The 20,834-nt window shown below is 33.5% G+C and overlaps 2 protein-coding genes across 2 annotated transcripts in view; both read right to left on the bottom strand.

Annotated features, from left to right (window-relative positions):
• Positions 1–578: 578 nt before the first annotated feature.
• Positions 579–8,598, bottom strand: LOC132552463 (ADP-ribosylation factor-related protein 1-like). The gene is made up of 8 exons (XM_060216632.1): positions 8,484–8,598; positions 7,310–7,402; positions 6,749–6,836; positions 6,406–6,488; positions 5,757–5,838; positions 5,315–5,385; positions 4,024–4,124; positions 579–2,121 (listed from the first exon to the last, which is right to left on the bottom strand). Exons 2-8 carry the CDS (start codon positions 7,400–7,402, stop codon positions 2,031–2,033), a joined length of 609 nt encoding a protein of 202 aa, XP_060072615.1. The 5' UTR covers positions 8,484–8,598; the 3' UTR covers positions 579–2,030.
• Positions 8,599–14,977: 6,379 nt separating this feature from the next.
• LOC132552448 (diphosphoinositol polyphosphate phosphohydrolase 2-like) overlaps positions 14,978–20,834 on the bottom strand; it is a 37,924-nt gene continuing 32,067 nt past the window's right edge. The window contains exon 4 of the mRNA XM_060216615.1: positions 14,978–20,476. Within this exon, the coding sequence (XP_060072598.1) occupies positions 20,361–20,476 (116 nt within the window). The 3' untranslated portion in view covers positions 14,978–20,360. The remainder of the gene's footprint in view (positions 20,477–20,834) is intronic.

Genomic DNA, 20,834 nt, shown 5'->3' with positions numbered 1-20,834 from the left:
AGGGTCTATCTTTTATCATTTGTCTCTTTAAAGTAGAAGGCCTATGAGGCAAACCAGGTGAGGTTCACTTGCCTCATAATTCCATAATTTTCATAATTTTCTGGTAGCCGATCAGTTTAAAAGTATGTGAGGTATATTGAGGATATTCCTAATTTCTAAATGAATAGTAATTATATTTCATTGAGTTTGGTGGCAACTGTGACACCAATGTTTCGTATTAAAAGGTGCTATTCACTTACGTCTTTTTTTACAATTTTATATAAGATACAACATTTTCAGTTTTAAGTTCTGCTTGAATGACTTAAAACAGAAACAAGATTAAACAATTTACATAACAATTCATACAATTCATCCTTCAATATCTAACTTCATGATAATTTTATTGTTTGACAACAAAAGGTAACCAATTTCAGTCAGCACAGTGTGACATTATTATTTTACATTAAAGAAACTAATATAGTAATCAGTACAATATCATTACCACACATAGTCTTGCATCATCACTTTGATATGATTAATAAAGAAGGCTTCAACTTTATTTAATAATAATATTAATTTATTAAGTATAAGTTATTATATTATGCTAATGAATAAAACATGAATGTAGTTGGCAATAATGTATTGCAAACATAATTTTCAGGTTCATGATCATTAAATACTATTGTATACAGTGAAATATTTGCCTAGCGTTTTTTTACCCTCCCACCAAAATATTTGTCTTCACTTGTTTAAAATCGTCCTAAAAAGTTCATTACAAATACGTTAGCTTTAACTTAAAACTTTAGGGGCTATTTCATATTTGTGTTATTGACAAAAGGCAGAAATGGACAAAAGTAAATTTCTATTAAATGTAGACATACATGTATCGGTATTTGTGTTTTCTCATTCAAAATCATTGCAACCTCTCATTTAAATATATCAACACAAGAAGATGTAACTTTGAATCATCATAAAATAATAAATTTCAATACATTAAGTTTAAATTATGGTACAATATGAATCTAGATAAACAAGAAGACTGGTTCTATCCTCCCATTAATTTTGATTCCAAAACCTGTAAACAAAAGGTGATCCAGGTTCACATTAGACAGGTAACAATGAGATGTAACAACCTTAGGAATCCATAAGTGAAATAGGAACTTTTATATCGGGTATCCTGTGTACAGACTGTACACTGCAGTGATTTTTGGGACTCCGATATTGGAGTCCTGAACTCATCATTTTCTTGTACGACTCTAATTTTGATGACCCATTTTTTCTTTTCGTAATGGGACTCCTCAAAGTTCTGGTCTTGCCTTAAATATTCCCACCAAAAATCACTGTTATACATGAAATTATCCTGATTTTTGTCATCAATTGTTATACTTGCCAGATTGTGGTCCCAGAGAAATTTTAAATGTGTCAGAAATTTGAATAAAAAATGACATTGGCATGTAAAATTCAGAATTTGCAACAAAAATCAATTAAGAAATGGGCATACAACTGATTGAGAGGTGGGTGCATGGATGTGTTTATGCTGTGGTTATTTCATTGTTGGGCATATAAAACATATTGTTTAGATAATTAGAAAATCAAAATAAAATTTCAATACCTAATGAAGCCAGATCAAGAGGAAAGTTTGATGCATATGCAAAGAACACATACTGATATTACACAGTTCACAAGTTCTGTTCACACCTACAACACTTGTGTATATGGTCCCGTTGACACACTGTTGCTCATGCACTTTACATTTTAACCTGTCTTGACTTGGTTCTGATTTAAGATCTTCCTTACACACCAAAGCTCTTTGCTTTGTTACGAGGTTTTTCTCAATAGCACCAGAAAGCCAGAAGGCAAATAAATAAACAACCGTATGTTTATAATATAAATTATCCCACCATGCCAATACAGGAATCATATAGCTTGTCTGATAAACTCCAACATCTGGTCGAGGACCATTTCGTACTCCACATACCAATATCTGTCTAGTCAGACGTTATCACAGAAAGTGTCATGTATGGCTTGAGTCTGTAAATCTTATAATCAGATCAAGTAATATCCTTTTGAAGTGGAGGTCTGTTCACAGTGTTTCTTTTGATACATTCTGTCAGCCATTCAATGCCCTCGTGTACACCATCACTAAAACAGACAATAAAGTCAGAACTTAATAATTAATAAGGTTTCCTTTTACTGGTGACTGGCAAAATATCACAGTTCTTTATTTAGCTGGTGTAAATACATGTATACAAAAGAAATGTCCTATTTGGTTGTCATTCATCCTGTTAGGATAAAAGTCAAGTGAAAGCCACATCACTACATCAATGTACTTTGTAATTTCCACTTTCTACAAAACAAAAATGGAATCAACTTGACAGTAGCCATTACTTGTCAAATATACTGATAGTCTAATATAGAATCTGGAGAGAATGCCATACCTTACACAGAGAAATGTGAAGTTGTAAAAGTTGCTATAATCAATGGAGAGAGTTTGGGTGTTGGTGGCAATGGGGAAATTATTATTACTTTACAAAACAATAAATAAAACTAAAAAGACCCAAAGTAAATTTCGTATCAGAGATTAAGTATGTTCAATTCTCAAGTTTACACTCCCCTCCTCCAATTCAACTAAAGTCACAAATACAACTGAGAGTAAACTAGAATGTTAAAATTATGTCACAATCTTGTCCTCAGATTTCATTTAGAATTAATTGAATTTCACATGGTAGAATACAGATGCTCCAGTTTTGAATCTAGTCACTCAGAATAACTATCAAATCCCTTTTTACTCAAAAACCATACCATAACCTGTACATACATCCATTGAACATGTATGATACCTAAGTAGCCATTTGTTAAAAAAATCACAGTTGATTTGTACCTTGGTGCTATAAAAAAGCTATCAGAGCTTCAGACCACATAGACTGACATAGACTAACAGGTAAAAACAGCTTCATACAACATAGACTGACATAGACTAACAGGTAAAAACAGCTTCATACAACATAGACTGACATAGACTAACAGGTAAAAACAGCTTCATACAACATAGACTGACATAGACTAACAGGTAAAACAGCTTCATACAACATAGACTGAACATAGACTAACAGGTAAAAACAGCTTCATACAACATAGACTGACATGGACTAACAGGTAAAACAGCTTCATACAACATAGACTGAACATAGACTAACAGGTAAAAACAGCTTCATACAACATAGACTGACATAGACTAACAGGTAAAAACAGCTTCATACAACATAGACTGACATAGACTAACAGGTAAAACAGCTTCATACAACATAGACTGAACATAGACTAACAGGTAAAAACAGCTTCATACAACATAGACTGACATAGACTAACAGGTAAAACAGCTTCATACAACATAGACTGACATAGACTAACAGGTAAAAACAGCTTCATACAACATAGACTGACATAGACTAACAGGTAAAAACAGCTTCATACAACATAGACTGACATAGACTAACAGGTAAAACAGCTTCATACAACATAGTCTGAACATAGACTAACAGGTAAAAACAGCTTCATACAAGATAGACTGACATAGACTAACAGGTAAAAACAGCTTCATACAACATAGACTGACATAGACTAACAGGTAAAACAGCTTCATACAACATAGACTGACATAGACTAACAGGTAAAACAGCTTCATACAACATAGACTGAACATAGACTAACAGGTAAAAACAGCTTCATACAACATAGACTGACATAGACTAACAGGTAAAACAGCTTCATACAACATAGACTGAACATAGACTAACAGGTAAAAACAGCTTCATACAACATAGACTGGCATAGACTAACAGGTAAAAACAGCTTCCTACAACATAGACTGACATAGACTAACAGGTAAAAACAGCTTCATACAACATAGACTGACATAGACTAACAGGGAAAAACTACTTCATACAACATAGACAATCAGGTAAAATGAGCTTTAAACAACACTGTCTGGTATTAACAGGAAAAAACAGCTTTATGTATAGGAAATAGAGTAGATGTACTTACCCTTTTAGAGCTGAAGTGCCCAGCATTTTACAGTCCCTATGACCAATGAGTGGAGCACTAGTGTTGAACACTTTTTTCACCTCTATTACCCGCATACATCCCTGATAATGGAATGACATTATGAGTACAAGATGACTACGTAAATATTCAATAACATCACCTATAATCTTAGTTAAAGAGGACCTTACAAATACATGTACACATCACCAATAATCTTAGTTAAAGAGGACCTTACAAATACATGTACACATCACCTATAATCTTAGTGAAAGAGGACCTTACAAATACATGTACACATCACCAATAATCTTAGTTAAAGAGGACCTTACAATATTGCAAATACATGTACACATCACCAATAATCTTAGATAAAGAGGACCTTACAAATACATGTACACATCACCAATAATCTTAGATAAAGAGGACCTTACAAATACATGTACACATCACCAATAATCTTAGATAAAGAGGACCTTACAAATACATGTACACATCACCAATAATCTTAGTTAAAGAGGACCTTACAAATACATGTACACATCACCAATAATCTTAGATAAAGAGGACCTTACAAATACATGTACACATCACCAATAATCTTAGATAAAGAGGACCTTGCAAATACATGTACACATCACCAATAATCTTAGTTAAAGAGAACCTTGCAAATACATGTACACATCACCAATAATCTTAGTTAAAGAGAACCTTACAAATACATGTACACATCACCAATAATCTTAAATAGAGAGAACCTTGCAAATACATGTACACATCACCAATAATCTTAGATAAAGAGGACCTTACAAATACATGTACACATCACCAATAATCTTAGTTAAAGAGGACCTTACAAATACATGTACACATCACCAATAATCTTAGTTAAAGAGGACCTTACAAATACATGTACACATCACCAATAATCTTAGATAAAGAGGACCTTACAAATACATGTACACATCACCAATGATCTTAGATAAAGAGGACCTTACAAATACATGTACACATCACCAATGATCTTAGATAAAGAGGACCTTACAAATACATGTACACATCACCAATAATCTTAGATAAAGAGGACCTTACAAATACATGAACACACATAAGTATGTCATAATGAATCTATAAAACTAGTCCAATACATGACCTCTTAAAACAATGGATCCCCAACATCCATAACATTTGACATTTTGTCTACATGTTGCCCAGCTAGACAGTCCTTATTAGAACAAATTTGATATTGGTAAGTTGATATAACAACAGTCTTGGTACATGAAATAATACATACATCTAAATCCTGTTTATTGGCTAAAACAAGTATTGGTACTTCTTTCAAGGCATCATTGATCACCATTTTATCTGGAAAAAAAACAATAATAAATTTGTAAACATGGATCTTTCACTGGCATGTGACTGCCTGACTGACTTTCATTTTTTTGAATTTTTTTTGTTGCATGTAAGAATATGATGACGGAGTATCATACCACTTATAAAAACATATTTTAAAAAAGACAAATCTTTTTCACCTCACTCTGCTTTTCTTCAAATAAATTCAATAACATACAGGACATAATAGACTGTCTAGATAAGAAGTAACATAAATGTTTCAATAGTAGGACTGAACATCAGTTGGGATTTCAATCAGAACTAGGGACCTCTCCATGAAGTTGGCTGCACTGAATGTAAAATAACTACATGGTACATTTAACTTGATTCTATGATTTACTTACCAAAAGCCTCTTTTGATTCATCGATTCTCTCAAGATCAGATGAGTCAATGATATATATGACAGCATGTGACTCAGCATAATACTGAAAAACACATCAACAGTATTGTATATTAAACATGTATCATCATTAGAGACAATCAAAATAAAAAATGTAAGAAGGTAAAAACAATGACAAGAAAGTATATAATAATGCATTATAGGGGAACAAACCATGTTTTATACTACATCATAACCAAGATTCAGTCTAAGAATATCTGTAATCAGAGAACGAGTCGAGGTCGTTCTCTAAGGTATCAATTTTCTTTCAATTTAAATATTTTTAAAGAAGGTCTGGACAATTATTATAATCCAGTAATTTTTAATATTTATATCAGCTGTATACCCTATGATCTTATCATATAACAAATTTAGTTGTTATTGTTTTAAAAAACTTTAATAACTTATTAGATAAAAAGTGATCTAAACAATTTCTTAACACTGATGTCAATGTTTACAATTTCTCGATGTCAACAGTGACAAAAAAGTAGACTTTGGTCTTCATTCTGCTCTTTTGTCAATTACAAAAAGAAAGCTATGTCTCTGATGCTGAAAAGAGAGTTCTATACTGCATCTTGCCTCGGGAATACATTAAAGATAACCTATTATATACCTTGTCCCACAGCGATTGTAATTCCTCCTGTCCACCCAGGTCCCAGAAGTTCAGACGTACATGTCCAATATCAATTGTTCCAACTGAAATGAAAGTGACGTAAAAATTAAACTGTTGATCAATTTAAATAAGCATATTAATTTCAAGTGGAAATATTTTCTCTATATATACATGTGTGTTGAACTACTTTATACATTTTCATGGTATGGCACCTGGCTATAATTACTGAAATATAAACGTCATGAGTGTCATGTTTGTCTTCATTATATCATCTTCTTTTCAATTTCCCTGTCAATGGTGTTGTTGATTAATTCTTCTGTTCAAATATAAGAACTTTACTTACTATTTAGACCCACTGTTGTTGTGATTTTAGACAGGGAGAGTCCTTTGTAATTTTTTGTAAACTTTGTCTTTGTCTGCTCCAAGTATGTCTGTTGGTAGGAAATAACAAGTACATATATTAAAACTGATTGATTGTTTATCACATACTGGGTAACAGTTCAACTAGGAAAGTTTTTCACAACACAGAGGAAAATTTTAGAATGTTTAGCCTATGATTACTATCTCATAAAACTATGCTGATTTATAAGTCATTAAATACCAAAAGCAATACCGGGTAATTAATCATCTATTGGTAATATGGTACACAGTCCTTGTCTGGTTTTAGTTCCCCCCCCCCCTTTATTTAGTCAAACTATCACTTTAACTGTAAGGTAATTTGATCTAATTTTATTACATGATCATTTTCCAGACTTATAATACAAGAAAATTACATAAAATGAGACAATGTTACTTTCCCATGAATGACACATGCATATAATAATAGGTCTCTGTCTGTAAACAGATGCTGGAAAAACATACTAGGTAAGCTAAGATTTTTCTTTCTTTTTTTTGTCAAACTTACACTTTTTCCTGCATTGTCTAGTCCCAAAATTGAAACATTATATTCATCTTTTTGGAACATGTATTTCCACAGACCAGACAGTAATGTGTACATCTGAAAAATAAAATTACATCTGTCAGATATATAGCAATACAATGATACACATCACACTGTTAAAATGGCCATGTCTTCTCCAAGCTTATACATTATATATATAAACATAGATATAGACTTCGGTAAGTAACTGTAAATCCTGTGACTTATGCAAAGATGCCAGATAATATAACTTATAACAGTCGAGGTAAGAATGAAGCTCATGATCAAAATACAGATTGATTTGCAGAAACTCATTCAAAACTAGTATGTGTTTATAGGTATAACACAGTCCCAATTTCTTCTTGAATGGTGCATTTATTAACAAGACATCATTTCTTGTTTAAGGAATAAAACAATACCTTCATCTTGAGAATTTTAGAACTGTATACATTAATTGTAAACAATGCAATGCAGATTTGCAATTACTTAATAATTTTGTTCATGGTTAAATTTTCTTTTTTGTAGTCCTACAAAGGGTCATATGTTGGCGAAGCCGCAATCATAACCGGTGTAAGGCTGTAGATAAACTTAAGTTCTTTACGTATTCTAAGACTTAGTTAGGATTCATAACAACTTCATCTAAAGCATTTATGATTTCAAGTTTGTGAAATGACCCTGAGCACAGGGATACAAATAATGCGATATGATAGAATTCAAAATAAATACCTACATATATATATGAAGTCTATATTGGTTGTTATTCTTAATTTATCATATAAGACTACATGAGTCCCTGTACCTGGTCTAGGAACACCATACAAGATATCGGGTTATTCTGACCAGGTCTATTCGTCTCGACAAGATATCACTGTGATCATGACTAGCCACTGAATCACAGTGCTGAGGCAAGAAGATTAAAATCATTAAATACTACGTCATATAATGTGTCTCTGTGATCAGACGTTGGATTGAACCATCAATTACAGGCATCATTATTATTTTCCTTCTCTTATCTCCTCTTCCTTGGCCAGGAATAACTATATACCAGTAGGTATATATCAACTGTAGTGTATACATAGGAGGCATATACACAAAGTAGCTCTTGTACATAAAACATGTAATATAAGAATATTGTAAGATTAAATTGTCATAACTTTACCTTCGGTTTGAGATGAATAGAGAGGCCACAGAAACCGTAGGGTTGACTAACACAGTTATTTCGGCAGATGACAGATCGTATAACAGTATAACGTCAACCACGTATGGAGGTGGCCATGTTGGATGCCCGGATGGAACCAAGGGAAACCACTCTCATATGCCTCTACTTTTGCTTTCATTTTACCAGCTGGCCAAAGACGAATAATTTCTTTTTTGTTATACGGATTTATTGATATTTCGACATTGGAACTTAAGTAAATATTGTCTGTATAAATAATCACTAATCGCGATAAAAACGATCCAGCGATATGGTTTCAAGGTGTCCTTTCGCGAAGCATGTTAACATTATTCTGTGAGGTCATTACTAGCTAATACGAAAAGACCCCATTTCAAATTAAGTCTGTTCATGGGGAGATAAACCCAGCACACGAGCAAAAAAAGTCCAAACTTAACCAGTTCGGGTATTACATCTAAACACCGACGTTCATGTTTAGATTATACCGTTTGATTTTTATACATGTATATGCTAGTTAATTTCTCCGACTTTAAATTGCATTCGGCGTTAAATAACGTTTCTTGCGTGTGAAATTATAGACAATTAACACAATTTTAGTGTGCATGGAATAAATATGACATAGTTATTCATGGTAAAGCATTGATGTACTTTAGAAATTACATTGATTAATTCTGTAATACGAAACAAAAAGGAGGGTTACGTGCAATGTTCCTTGGAGAAAAGGAGGATGGGAGGGAACATATAAAAAGATTGATACCAAAGACACCATAAAGCGTATAATTCGAGGCGTTCATCAATGACCCTTTTCATGAGTTTTGGGTAGCTCTGAAAAGAGCTTTTTTTATTGAAAAGGGGTTAAAAATCAACCCGATTTCAGTGTCTAACTTATTCCTCCGCGACAACCTCCAAGTCTTGTCCGTACAGGTCCTTTCGAAGACTGACCACATCATCTGCCTGTTTCTTAGCATATTCGTAGTACATGTTCCTGACGCCCTCCATCACTGCCAGTCGTATACGAAGATTGTACTTCAGAGCGTTCATGCCATTCTTCTGGGCGCGATCGTGACGAATCGTGACATTTTTAATCAAATCAGCTATACTGTCCAGTTGCTCAACTGCTCTGGAGAAGTTAGCTTCTGATTTGAAAAGTCTCTTCTGTTTTAAGATTCGGTATCGTGTGACAGTAGACATGTCGATGTTCTTCTGTACGTTGGTTTTCTGTAATGTATTCTACAATGAAGTTTTCTTTGTTGTGAAATAGGATAATTTGCTAGATCTAGGTCTGTCTTGAGTTGACGCTGGTGACAAATATGTGCCTGGGTTACTGAATGACTTACGTGATGTAAGTTCTTTAGGTAAATCCAGAATGACTTACAACTGAATCGGCGTGTTTTATAACATCTACAACAGAGAAATACTCTGTTTTGTATTGTAATTATAATTAAAACCCAATCATAATGGACTTCCTTTAATCGTTGTCATAGATAGATGTTTACATAATTAACACCAATATAGGACTCCGCCGATAATTATCGCCTCGTGTGTGTTTTACCTGCAGCGGTATTAGTAGGCTTTACACAACCATACACAGTGCCACGGGCACTTTACTCATTTAGACTCAAATTTGCACTAAATAACTATATCAAAGTATTGATAGATAAAATATAAAAAATATGCAATAAAATTTAATTAACCGGACTTATATACAGATATGGCTTATGACGTTTTGCTGGATATCAAGTTAATTCAATATTGTGATAGGCGTACGTACGTATAATTGAATTGTACATGACTATAAAAACGACTATCACTAACGACACCTGGTCACATTGACAGAGGGCCAGACGTGATCGTGTGGTCCCTAAATAACCATTTAATCTATTTTACTGATAACAACTTAACAACTTCTGGGCCATATTCGTCACCGATATATTCCGAAGTCTTCTCAGATTGCGTTGTGTTAGCTCTCCTTAATCACTTTTCGAACAAACCTCCACGACGAATGAAATATTCAACAGGTTTTGATGAAATCTTGTTCATCGCTTCAAGACTGTCACAAGCTCTTAAGATATTGTAAAGAATCGGGCACATGAACATGAATACCGGTAGTAAGGACCCAAACTTTGAATAAATACAATCATATCTCTTCAGACTTTTTATTCCACAACGACAGAAAATATATACATAGTCAGAACCGTTCCACCGGTAATCTTCCTTGCAACGCCGAATAGATATTATACCGAAAAGATTCTACGTTCACATCCACGGACACAATTTTAATATCACAGACTTACAGAATATGTTATATATATAACAGTATTAAAATATTAAACAGTATCGCGGTGAACAATTTTTACAGGAAAATTTGCCAAAAAGACGGTGAACGATACGAACAGTGTTCGACAACCTTTGCCTGTCACTGACAGTATTTTGGGACACATACTGTACACACGTACTACATGTTATATACTACTTCATTGTTTGTGTAATCTGTTACATTGTCATCGACATACACATCCTGTAAGGAAGTTTAATATCAAGATCATGACGTCAGTACAGATGATTGATAATCACGATGTTTTGTTATATATATTCAAGCCCGTGTTTACATCCTCTTCTTTAATACAGAGACATTGTATTGTTGTAGTCATATTTGACAAAACACAGAAAAAATCCGTCTTCAATTGACCATAGTTGCTGATAGGACGTAAAACAATAAATAAATAATAATAATAAAAAAAACTAAAACCAGTCACCGACAAATAGTTTGCGGTCCCTTATAGAGTAATAGACCTCTATTTCCCAAAATATAATCACGTCAAAACACAGGGGAAATAGATGTGACGTTATTAACACCGGTTTGATGTCTACCAGTCATGTGAAACTAACGTTATTCAATATTTGAATCATATAACATTGGTAGATAAGCATGTTTGTCTACCGAACAGGGAAGGGGATTGTAATTCCATTGACAGACCGAGATACATGTACAGTGAACGCATCATTGACTCGGTTCATCACAATGATTTACTTAACTGCCATGACTCTCGCAGGACACCTCTCACGTGACTGTTAATTCAATCACCTACCGTTCGGTCTGTGTCAACTCAAAAGTGATGGTCTATGTGAGAAAGAGTAAAATGGAAATCGACATTTTCTAATGTCAAATTGGACGAGATGACCATTTGAAAGTTGTTTCGACATTTTTTCCAAAGTCAAAGTGGACGAGATGACCATTTGAAAGTTGTTCGACGTAACCATGTCGTCTAGTTAACGAGATGACTTGTTATCAGATTGTCCAACATGATAAAAAAAAAAGTTAACGAAATCGATTTTGAAATGACATAGATGTGTATGTGTCGAACCGTATTTGCTGCTAGACAAACGAGCCTTTATTCTGGATGCCTGATATCAAATCTGTATTACATGTATCAGATGTCTGATGTAATGTTTTAGTAAATTTCACTAATTAAACAAGTTTATTGTTTGTAACTTTAGTAGTGTTAGATGATGCATATACTAACAGACTTTATTGTACCAATACGCCATCGAACAGATGTGTTCTTCCCCGGTACCGAATGTCTAACTACCTGTTAGTAGTTCCGGGGCACCCCCGCCCATATTATTACCAGGAAGCTGGAAGTACGGGAATAGAAGGCAGATGCTCATTAGCGATGGCAACACCTGGGTTTTATGTATATATACCGATGTAAGTCACAATCAGCTGGATTAATGTCTTCAGAATCATTACAAGTTAAACACACTTTTCCTGTTGAACTATGGCACACAACCTGTTGTATCTATAAAAGGTGCACACAGGTACCTGCACTTGCTAATATGTATTGCGCACGTGGTGCCTGGGACTTTGCTGTTGTTGCCACCCATACAGGTTATTTTCGGACCTGTAGAAATCGCTTACGCTATCTTTTATATAAAATTGTATTGATCTAGTCGAAAATGATTGCCGTTTGACCCAGGGACTTGAAAGCTGTACCAATGTCACGCCGTAACCACCAAAGGCAGAACCGAAAACGGAAATAGGGGTAAACAAAGAAAAAAGAAATACATTACTACCCCTTTAGTAAATATATTGAGGGTTTGTTTTCGAGTTTTCGAAGTAATCGGTCATGTCTAAAAATATAACATTATGAATTATTTCGGAACGCATGAAATCGAAGATGACTGTCTTGGTCTCTTCGATTTGCCCAGGTTATGTGCTGATACAGCCGAAAAGGCCTATATAATGTGGTGAAGAGAAACAAGCCACGCTACCACGGGCTATTTCTTATACTATGACATCTCCAGATTTGAATATGATACATGGAAGAAAACGAAGATTTATATATAATCTTAACACTGGTCTTAATATCATCATTAATAACATTCCCGCTTCATACAGTATGCTGCCAATTTCTGTAATACACTTTGTAACACGAATCGATCGATGACTCGCTGAAATGTGTTTTAGAGTTTGTTATCATGAATCTCATGCAAGATGGTTAGATATGTATGGGAACACTACCGAGGTCCGGTCCGGGAGGTGTCGAGAGTACCTGATAGTGTTACAAGAGATGGGTCGATAAAATGAGAAGAAAGCCACTGGATTCTGCCGTGTCGTTTCTGGCGTACGGTTCATTCTGATACCGGAAGTCCACACTGGAAGAGTTTGCCACGACTGTCCCAGAAATGGAAATTGGAGATTCTATTCATTCGCAAAGTATCGAAAGCCATTTAAGATATTGGCACTCGGGATATAGTATACCTTCAATTAAGTGAAGGGCATGCAGTGACCATGAGTGTTTCATGTCATATTGAGAATTCACATACTGTAAAATCCCGTTCTCTGGCGGTACAACCCAAATATATACTCCATATACTCCAAACTGAATGATCTCGTTCGTTGGTGTATACTCCAAACGGAATGATCTCGTTCTTGTACAACCCAAATTGAGTAATCCCATTCTTTGGCATTTACACAAAACTAAAATAATCCATTCTTTCGTGGTATGCTAGAGCTGCCATCCTATTCATGGATGGAATGCCATAATTGTAAGGATGTATCTTTAGCTTTGTTAAGAAGTTTAGCTTTACTAGACATTGAATTCTGGGACATATAGTAGTATAACATTCAAGTCTGAAATCGCAAGGCCTAGTTTTACTACTTTATGTTCAAGGTGGAAAATGTTGACCATAAAAAGATAAGTCAGCAAATGTTAACTACGATGGAAAGGCGTTTGCTCAACAGAATTCTGCTAAGGATCGTAAATCATTCACTTGACAAAGAATCTCAATCACTTGTTAATGGTAGACATAGCATGGTCAGGAGTGTCGTTAACACTCCACATCTAGAAGGTCATGGTCATGAGTGTCCTTAAAACTCCTCATCTATACATGTCTGGGTCAGGAGTGTCATCAACACTCCACATCTGTACATTTCATGGTCAGGAGTGTCTTTAACACTCCTCATCTAGACATGTCATGGTCAGGAGTGTCCTTAAAACTCCTAATCTAAAATGTCATGATAAGGAGTGTCCTTAAAACTCCTTATCTAGACATGTCATGGTCAGGAGTGTCCTTAAAACTCCTTATCTAGACATGTCATGGCCAAAAGTGTCCTTAAAACTCCTTATCTAGACATGTCATGGTCAGGAGTGTCCTTAAAACTCCACATCTATACATGTCATGGTCAGGAGTGTCATTAACACTATTCATCTATACATGTCATGATCAGGAGTCTGTTAACACTCCACATCTATACATGTCATGGTCAGGAGTGTCGTTAACACTCCACATCTATACATGTCATGGTCAGGAGTGTCGTTAACACTCCACATCTATACATGTCATGGTCAGGAGTGTCGTTAAAACTCCACATCTATACATGTCATGGTCAGGAGTGTCCTTAAAACTCCTTATCTATACATGTCATGGTCAGGAGTTTCCTTTACACCCCTCATCTATACATGTCATTATCAGGAGTGTCGTTAACACTCCACATCTATACATGTCATGGTCAGGAGTGTCGTTAACACTCCACATCTATACATGTCATGGTCAGGAGTGTCCTTAAAACTCCTTATCTATACATGTCATGGTCAGGAGTGTCGTTAACACTCCACATCTATACATGTCATGGTCAGGAGTGTCGTTAATACTCCACATCTATACATGTCATGGTCAGGAGTGTCCTTAAAACTCCTTATCTATACATGTCATGGTCAGGAGTTTCCTTTACACCCCTCATCTATACATGTCATTATCAGGAGTGTCGTTAACACTCCACATCTAGTACGTCATGGTCAGGAGTGTCATTAACACCTTCTTGTCTATACATACTTTTTGTCTAGATTAAATTCAGAACATTTGGTTGCCGTGAGCAAGATGTAAAATTACATGAAAAAGTCATTACATATCCTCTGACGACAAAAGCATATGTCACAAATTACTTATGTTTCTACAAAGACAAGATAACACATTGATAGATGTTTTGATGAAAATTTCACATTAGACTTCACAATGAAATTTTCTTGGAATTTATTCTTTTCTTAATCCTCACACTTTAAACATTGTATAGAAAGAGAATTTGATTTCATACAAAAATACAATACATTCGTTAATTGTCTAAGGTTAGGGTTCACACAATATTTTAAGTGATGACAACGACATGAAGCTTATTACCCCTCCCCCAATACCTTAGTGTCATATAAAGATATCATATACATGTATCACTAATACACTGTCATTTTATCTTGTGACAAATGATAAAAAAAGTTTTGAATTTGTTTTTACAATATTGCTAAGTCAGTGTACACCATATAAATGTGTATACATGTACATATAAATGTACATGTACCAATAAATATTTGATTGTAACTTTAATATTTATACTTTTACATGAAAATAATATTTGGCAATAGATCTATTACAGTAGTTCAGTTCATCCATCAAGTATGAAATTTTTGGAAAAAGCGTCTGGTTAAGATAAACTCTTAAACATTATTAAATGTGACAGAGACTTGCTTTAAAAAACGTAATTTACTCAGATAGGGACTAACTGGATAAGCAAAAATCTGACGGACCCGGTGGGAAAACATGATGTAATTTGGAAGAATCACTGTAAAAGCACAACACCTGACAGGTATGACAGCCTGGGATCTAGAACTGTTACTTAAGTCAGAGCTTAATATTCTCTCCCACATCAAAGTAATTCAATTACTACTCATCACTGTGTTTAACAATAAGCACATAGGATATTCAGCTTTCTCCTTAGTAACCTCAGGACATCATGGACAGTGACTATATATATATCAGGTATATCTATAAAGCAAGGACACAACTTTTGTGATCATGTCCACAAAGTTTCATAAAAATATGGACTATCAAAATAAATCATTAAAGGGGAATATCATTATATCATTTTATCTCTCAAGTCATCAGGTTGTTAAACAAATAAGTAGACTGTATCAATGAATGCCACATGTGTTAATTTGTCCAGAAAGTCAGATACTATACACAGACTCCAGTGTGTACATGACCCCTTCATTTACGGGTATGTGGGAGGGACAAATAAAGCATAATGGTCAGATAGCTGACACAAAAATCAATTTTCAGTACAAATTAAAAACTAACTTCTTTCAAAATTCAAAAAACTTCACAGGTGAAGACAATTAGTAACAGTGCAGTAGTTTACAAAAAAAAAATCTTGTTTTAAATACAAATACATAAAACATACATATCTTGTGTGACCTGGGTTTGATTTATTGATATCTTTAATCAGTACTTTAACTGGTTAACTCCGACATTATTCATTATGTGTACTGAATGACTTTCACATCATACTATTGACATAATTAGATGAATTTAAGTGTAATGACCAGTATAGATGTCTCAGTGCAATATCATATAATTACATGTATTTTCACACCTAATATATCGCAGTAAATTTTCCTGTAAAATAACAGTGTATATTATACATATCATATTGGTATAAAAACTCCCTGACTAGATCTCTAAATGCTTCTATCTGATTTCCTTACTACTGTCATTATCATGGAGTCTCAGGACACCAAGTTATCTACTTATGCCATATATGGACATAAGATATATTTTTATCAAATATAGAATAATTAGCTACTGTACTTCTGAAATGCACGGCAGTCTTGACTGACTGTAACAGTAATTTAAGTAATGTATGTTATGTCATATGCATACAGAATGACACTTACTTGCATCATGAACTGAAATCAAACTTAAGCATTCTGGAAATGAAAAGCAATTATTAAAAGAACCAAAAGCTGAGCTGAACACACTAAAATAAGATTATGGAAAATACAAAATTAACAGTTGTTCAGTGGTCTTAGGGTTGACAAGTTAAATCTGGACATAAGTTATCTCCCTTTTTGCAAGAATGACAAGTGGTTAAATAAAAAACTATGGCATAAAGCTCTGGGATTTATTAAGGAATGTTGTAAAGTACAAAATCACTATTTTTGGTAATGATGCAATAAATCAAAACAAAACATATAACAGTCATTTAAACTATCAAAATAATATATATATATATCTTACATAAGGGATTTCCAACAAGTCAGGTTGACAGGAATTTCAATCCTCTATTGGTCCATCATCAAGTATGATAACAACTGGTAGATCGTACTTGAGAACAGACGTATAAAAGGATAAAAATTGTAATCAATCTGCATGATTTAGATATCGGATTCATCCCATAACCGATACAATCACGAAAAATTTCTTCATATCAAAACTGTGGTTTTATATCTCCTATTGAATGTAATGGTAACTCTAGAGTGACATCAAAATAGATTTGATGGTCTCATGTTATCCTGTACCGCGAGACTGAAAACCTTCAGTAGTTATGGGATAAAAGAAAATTTGTGATTAACCTGAATATAAAAAAAGTGTATTCATTTCTTCTAGAGATTTTCGGGTATGAACATCATTATAAAGCTATTACAAACACTTTTATCACTAGTCCTAATTGGGACCATATTACAACATGTACACATAAAATTTAAGAGAATGCATATTTGTTTAACAAAAACAGACTCAGATTTTTTCTACAAAATAATAATTAACACAAAAACAAAACATTCTATCTGATTTACAGCATCTCAGTTTGTAAAAAAACACAAACTTCCTAACTTACTCCTGTACAACCTCATCAAGTCAGCGCCTCACATTACTTGGTTTGAATTTTTATAACATTTCTAAAAACTAGCATTATAACACATGATACTTGAATGTAGGTGATAATAATATTTATAAATTGGTAAACCAAGTAGTTTGAGTCTTCTGAATTACAACCATTTTAATAATAGAATATACATCAGTGTCAAAAGTTGATGAGTTTTAAATACTACTCTGTCAGACACAGTTCATGTGCATGAACATAGATAAGTGATCAGGATAGGATAAATAAATACATTTATTTTCAAAAATCTCAAAAAATAGTCCAAGTGACAAGTATCATCAATTACTTTGTGGAAAGAGCATTTGGAAATCTACCTGTATTTAAAATTTACATTATATACATAGACGTATAAATTCAATACATATAATAAATATACTTATTTCTCATGACCAATTAGGTTCAGAACAACAATCAGTTTAACTTAATAATTCATCAAATGATCAAGACAACTTAAACTAGATCTTTATATTAAAAAATGAAATATTTCAAAAGAGTATCAACATTGAATAATACCCATTTTTTTTTTATAAAACTCATTCTACCATGTCTCAGAAAGAATGTAAAGTTTTATAATGCTTTTCTAATACAACATAGACTACATTGTTTCTTATTGCAATAAGTCTGGGTTTTCTTCCTCATTTAAATCTAAATAATAAATGTAACATGTACAAGTAAAAAGGAAATTATATGGCTCTTTTATCTTTACTTTTTTCCCGAAACACCTTTTTAAAACTTGACATGTTTTTAAGTCTGGCTAATTTTACATCTATATATACTGGTATATACAGAAATATCCTTAGAACAAGGAATGCTACAATCACCAAATGACCAGCCATCTTCAACTCTTTCATCCTAACAGGTCTGAATTTCCTGTACATATAGGATATCACACAAATGTATATAAATGTATTTATGGTTACTTTGGGGTGTGCAAAGTATCATAATTCTATTTTAGCTTTTTTTCATTTTTACAGTTTGAATATTAGAGAAACTATATTGTTACACACTGAATGAAATCCAGGAATGTAAAAATAAAAGACCAGATTATCAAAAACGATTATAAAATCTCACTTATGGTTCATTTACCAGTATACTAGAGAGTCTTCAGATGTTCACAAATTACGCTAGGTGAATAGTAGGATCCTCTACATATCACACAGAGATTCAATACAAAGAGTTGAAAATGCACTTATTTTTCAGGTAATGATATCTTTTGTATATGTGTATGTAAAAATTACTTACGGTACCTGCATGAATAAACCTTTCTACTCCATTACACAAACCTGACTATGTTAAACAGACATGTAACGAACCAAATAGTACTGCTGTTAAAATTCTGACCTATATACCAGTGTAAAAATCAAACAGAGTAATAATGTTACAACTATGTAATGTAATTGTCAGCTCTATATCAGCTCACAAACCTGACTATGTTAAACAGGCATTTAACAAAACAAAAAATATCGCTGTTGAAAAATCTGACCAATATCCCAGTTTAAAATTCAAATGGATTAATAATCTTACAACTTTGTATTTGTCAGCTCTATATCAGCTCTTAACTACAATTTAAATTTGTCTCTGTACAATAACATACAATTTTCACTAAAACATGAAAAAATAACGAGCATAAAATTAAAGCTGTTTTCAAAATAACGAATTCTATAAAAGATAACTCTACAACTTATTACCTGTAAAATTTTCATTAATAGCACCCAAGAGGATGTTACTTTAGCAAGATACAAAACCTTCGAAAGTCAAATAACAGGGTTTCAGAAACACATTGAGATGAGAAAGCATTGATTTTACAGCACTCTTACCACTGTCTGTCATCATTACAGTAAAATAAAATTACACGTGCTTGTTACAGAAAATTATTCTGTATAAATGTTGAAAAATGAGTCCTTAACAGCTATAACAGTATGATATCTAACCATATGATAGATTCATATTTTTAAAACTTCTTATGCTTTCAAATTTTCATATATGCACAACAGTGCTAATTTGTCGAAAAGTTGAAGCTAAAATTTATCGGTGGTAAATTAAATACATTTACAGTACTTTGTGACCCAACTATCCATGTTTTCTGTAATCAGGAGAGAAACAAGAATTTTGGCATTTTCTAGTTTTAGACTTAACATAATGTAGTTAATGCTCTTTCATTTTTTGTCAATTCATTATATGAAATACAGTACCAACAAAACATTGTATAATGAAAGACAAATTATCAACACAGCAGAGACGAAACTTCTTCATATGGCTGAGCCTCTTACCACTAATACTGCAATAATTTACCTTGATGAAAATCATCAACAAATAATGAAGTATTCAAATTATTCCAATGCACAAATCAAATCATAAAGACAAATAAGTGGTCCCATTGGATTTTCTACGAGACCAACATATGAAAATGTAGGTATCTAATGCCTGACTCGGGGAAAACTCCAATATCAATGAAGTCAAAATCACCATAGCAACACCACAAAGGGAAGATAACTCATTTCTTCAGCCATCCCAGATCTCCTCTGGATGACACTCCTTGGGGTGATACATGAATCACAGGTTGAGTGTGGGATATACCCTACAACTAAATATAAATTTAAATTATGGTATATAGCAGCACAAATACTAGAATTCTACTGGCTTGCTAGTGGTCATGTGACCATATCCAGGGGTTTCTCTAGTAGTTCTCTCAGGTAGTGGAGTTGAATGGGTTTGTGGGAGAGCTTCGCGTGGGCATCTGCTATACTGAACCATTCTCTAGTGCGACCTGCAAAACACAAACACAAAACATTTTCAAGAAATGACTCTACGTTTCATTTTTAACTATAATCACAAATTTTCACAGGTTATTTGGGTATGGATAATTTCAAGGCTAACTTTATTTTTAATAATATTTTATACCATAATTAGGGACCTTGAGATGATCCAGCAGTAGCTAAATAACTGTTAAAAACATTTCAGCCCTAACTCTTTTGATTGTAAACCCTGTTGGTTGAAGAAATATGGCATTAATATTAATGTCTCTAGATGCACAACAACTAGACATAATGCCATATTGTATAAGCCTGTCCAGAAAACACTATTTCTTGGACAATTGATACAATGACATGATGGGGTAGAATGTA

Source organism: Ylistrum balloti, unplaced genomic scaffold, assembly GCF_031769215.1.
Source record: "Ylistrum balloti isolate Yb309-2 unplaced genomic scaffold, AGI_CSIRO_Ybal_v1 Utg370248, whole genome shotgun sequence".
In the NCBI taxonomy this organism is placed as follows: domain Eukaryota; kingdom Metazoa; phylum Mollusca; class Bivalvia; order Pectinida; family Pectinidae; genus Ylistrum; species Ylistrum balloti.
Note: the sequence above shows the minus strand (reverse complement) of the source record. Positions and strands in the feature narration are given on the sequence as shown.

Bases quoted from the DNA above. Each gene is read 5' to 3' on its own strand.
- LOC132552463 (XM_060216632.1), bottom strand. From the start codon at position 7,402: ATGTACACATTACTGTCTGGTCTGTGGAAATACATGTTCCAAAAAGAT. The intron at 5,386-5,756 runs GTAAGTAAATCA...TTTTTTTTCCAG, and splicing joins TGAATCAAAAGAGGCTTTTG to ATAAAATGGTGATCAATGAT. The intron at 4,125-5,314 runs GTATGTATTATT...TTCCATTATCAG, and splicing joins CCAATAAACAGGATTTAGAT to GGATGTATGCGGGTAATAGA.